Here is a 2227-nt window from a genome sequence, read left to right as displayed (position 1 = left end):
CCCCCCCCCCCCCCCAACCCATAAAACCTGTAAATATGAAAAGGTGGAAATAATATAAAAACTAGATTTCTTACATTTGGACTAGAAGTTTAGCAAGAACAACTTACAGACTTGTTGGGCAGATCCTGGGACCAGCAGCCATTTTCACGGGCCGAGTTCAGCGGGGCCCCCACATCTCTGGCTGAGGGGCTTGGCGGCCCCACCCCTCACTGCTGATTGGCTGTGAATTCTGTCCCTCCTACCCCTCTGCTGATTGGCTGCAAGGGCTGTCATGTGGTTGCACCCCTTGCCACCAAGTGGTGGAGATGGGCCATATGATGGACAGCCCTTGCAGCAAAACAGCAGAGATGGGTGGGGGCAGCAGCCATCTTGCTGTGGTGTCAGCCCCCCTCCCTCCTTCCCAGCAGGCTGTGCACCTAGGCCACAATGTCCACAAGGACTTCTGGCTTCCCAGAAGGAGCCAGCATTTTATTTTCAGTAACAGACTGGGGAGTGGTGGGGGAGTTGGTTTTTTGGTTTGTTGTTTTTTTTATTTTTTTAGGGAGCCTGTTCAAAGTGCAGAGCCTACCCTAAATCGCGGTTTCCACAAAAACCGTGCAGTCACGATTCCAGTAGGTCCCTAGCTATAGCCAATTAAAATCAAAGTCGCAATTTGTGTATTAGAAATGTCGTGACCTCCCTGACACTTTTGTCAACAGTTGTGGCCACAGAAGAAGTTGTGACTGCCGAATCAGTGGATGGTGCAATCCAGCAAGTCGTCAGTTCTGGAGGTCAACAAGTTATTACTATAGTTACAGATGGCATTCAGCTTGGTAACCTCCATTCCATTCCAACGAGCGGAATAGGTCAGCCAATCATTGTGACTATGCCAGATGGGCAGCAAGGTGAGTGGAAACAGGAGAGCTCAGCATGAGCTTCCAGGACCGCTTCAATTTAAAATCGGGATAATGTGTGAGATATATATGAGTTTGTTTTATTCATTAAATTAGCACCGGAAGTTTCTGTGGGAATCTAGTTATTCCTCTGAGTCCACTGTGGAAGACTGAGGTGTCTTTTGAATTACGTTATTCTATAGGCCTGTATTTAAAGTGCACTAAAATGGATCTAAATTTGATTTTTGTATTAAAAAAACAACAAATTCACATTCTTTAACCAGTGAGATTGGAGAATATAGACGCACTGAGAGAGAGGAGAGATAAAGGAATTAAAATGTCAGGAAGAGGAAAAGGAAATGGGGTAATTTTCTGACTTATTTCCAACAACCAGTCTGTATGAAAAATAGAAAGCATGTGGCACAGTGGGTCTGTCAGTAGTTAGGATCCTAACTCACTGGGCCTACTGCAGGTTTTGAGGGCTACAGGCAGCGGCGTTTGTAAGTTGTACAGGTGTGCTCTTTCAGAGCCCCCTTGGAATATCAGTGTACATCCGATTTTGGAGAATGGACTGGGTAAAGAGAGAGAGCAGATCTGGTAGCTACCTCATTTGTCCTCATTGGAGCATATGTACATTTGCCTATGGGAGCTACATCTGCTGAGTCTGCTGTCTTGGTTCTGAACTCTTGTGCAAATGCTTCTGCAGTTGCCAGTGCTTAGGGAGAAGTCTCTTTCCTGGCTTCCCAGCACCAGGCTCCTCTGTAGGGACCCTCAGTGCAGAGCCTTGTTTCAGAAAGCTACCCAGGATTTGGTACACAGTATATGGTCTATGTAGACAAAAATGTGGTACTTAAGAGTATTCATCTTTCCTGGAAGTAATTAAGCTGTTGTTTAGAATACTTACAATATTTAATGAATCCACGATAACCATGAATTTAAGACAACTCCCCAATGATTAAATTCTATCTGTGGTAAACAAATACATTTTTTATAGTTTTTCGTGTATAGAATCGAAATTTTGAGTGTTCATCTTAAATTTGTCCTCCGCAATGGGGTTCAAGGGTAGGGTCATGCTCTGTGCCCCAGGCTGGAGCAGGGATAGAGCCTACCAGTGCCAGAACAAGGGTAAGTGTGGCAGGGGTGGAGAGGGCTCAGGCAGGGGTTGGGGTAGAGGCTGCAGAAAATTGGAATCCACCCACAGCCTTGCAGGGGAAGGGAGAGATGCATAAAACATAGCCACATGATGTGTTGCGATCCTAACGTAACAAAGAGCTGTAGAAAATGCCATAAAAGTAGTTACAATTTTCAGTAAATACTCTATTGATGCCTTTATTGCAGATTTCCACCAAGCTATG

At 45.2% G+C, this 2227-nt stretch overlaps 1 protein-coding gene across 3 annotated transcripts in view; it reads left to right on the top strand.

Moving 5' to 3' along the window:
• The window catches only part of GABPB1 (GA binding protein transcription factor beta subunit 1), a 76321-nt gene that overhangs the window by 51781 nt on the left and 22313 nt on the right, over positions 1-2227 (top strand). For 2 of the 3 annotated variants that reach the window (XM_019504138.1, XM_019504140.1), the window contains exon 7: positions 699-884. In XM_019504138.1, the coding sequence (XP_019359683.1) occupies positions 699-884 (186 nt within the window). Of the gene's footprint in view, positions 1-695; positions 885-2227 lie in introns of all 3 variants that reach the window. The other variant, XM_019504139.1, reaches the window with a different exon arrangement.

This window comes from Gavialis gangeticus, unplaced genomic scaffold (assembly GCF_001723915.1).
Source record: "Gavialis gangeticus isolate Ggan-Ray unplaced genomic scaffold, GavGan_comp1, whole genome shotgun sequence".
In the NCBI taxonomy this organism is placed as follows: domain Eukaryota; kingdom Metazoa; phylum Chordata; order Crocodylia; family Gavialidae; genus Gavialis; species Gavialis gangeticus.
The sequence above is the reverse complement of the archived record's forward strand: the minus strand, read 5'-3'. Positions and strand labels throughout refer to the sequence as shown.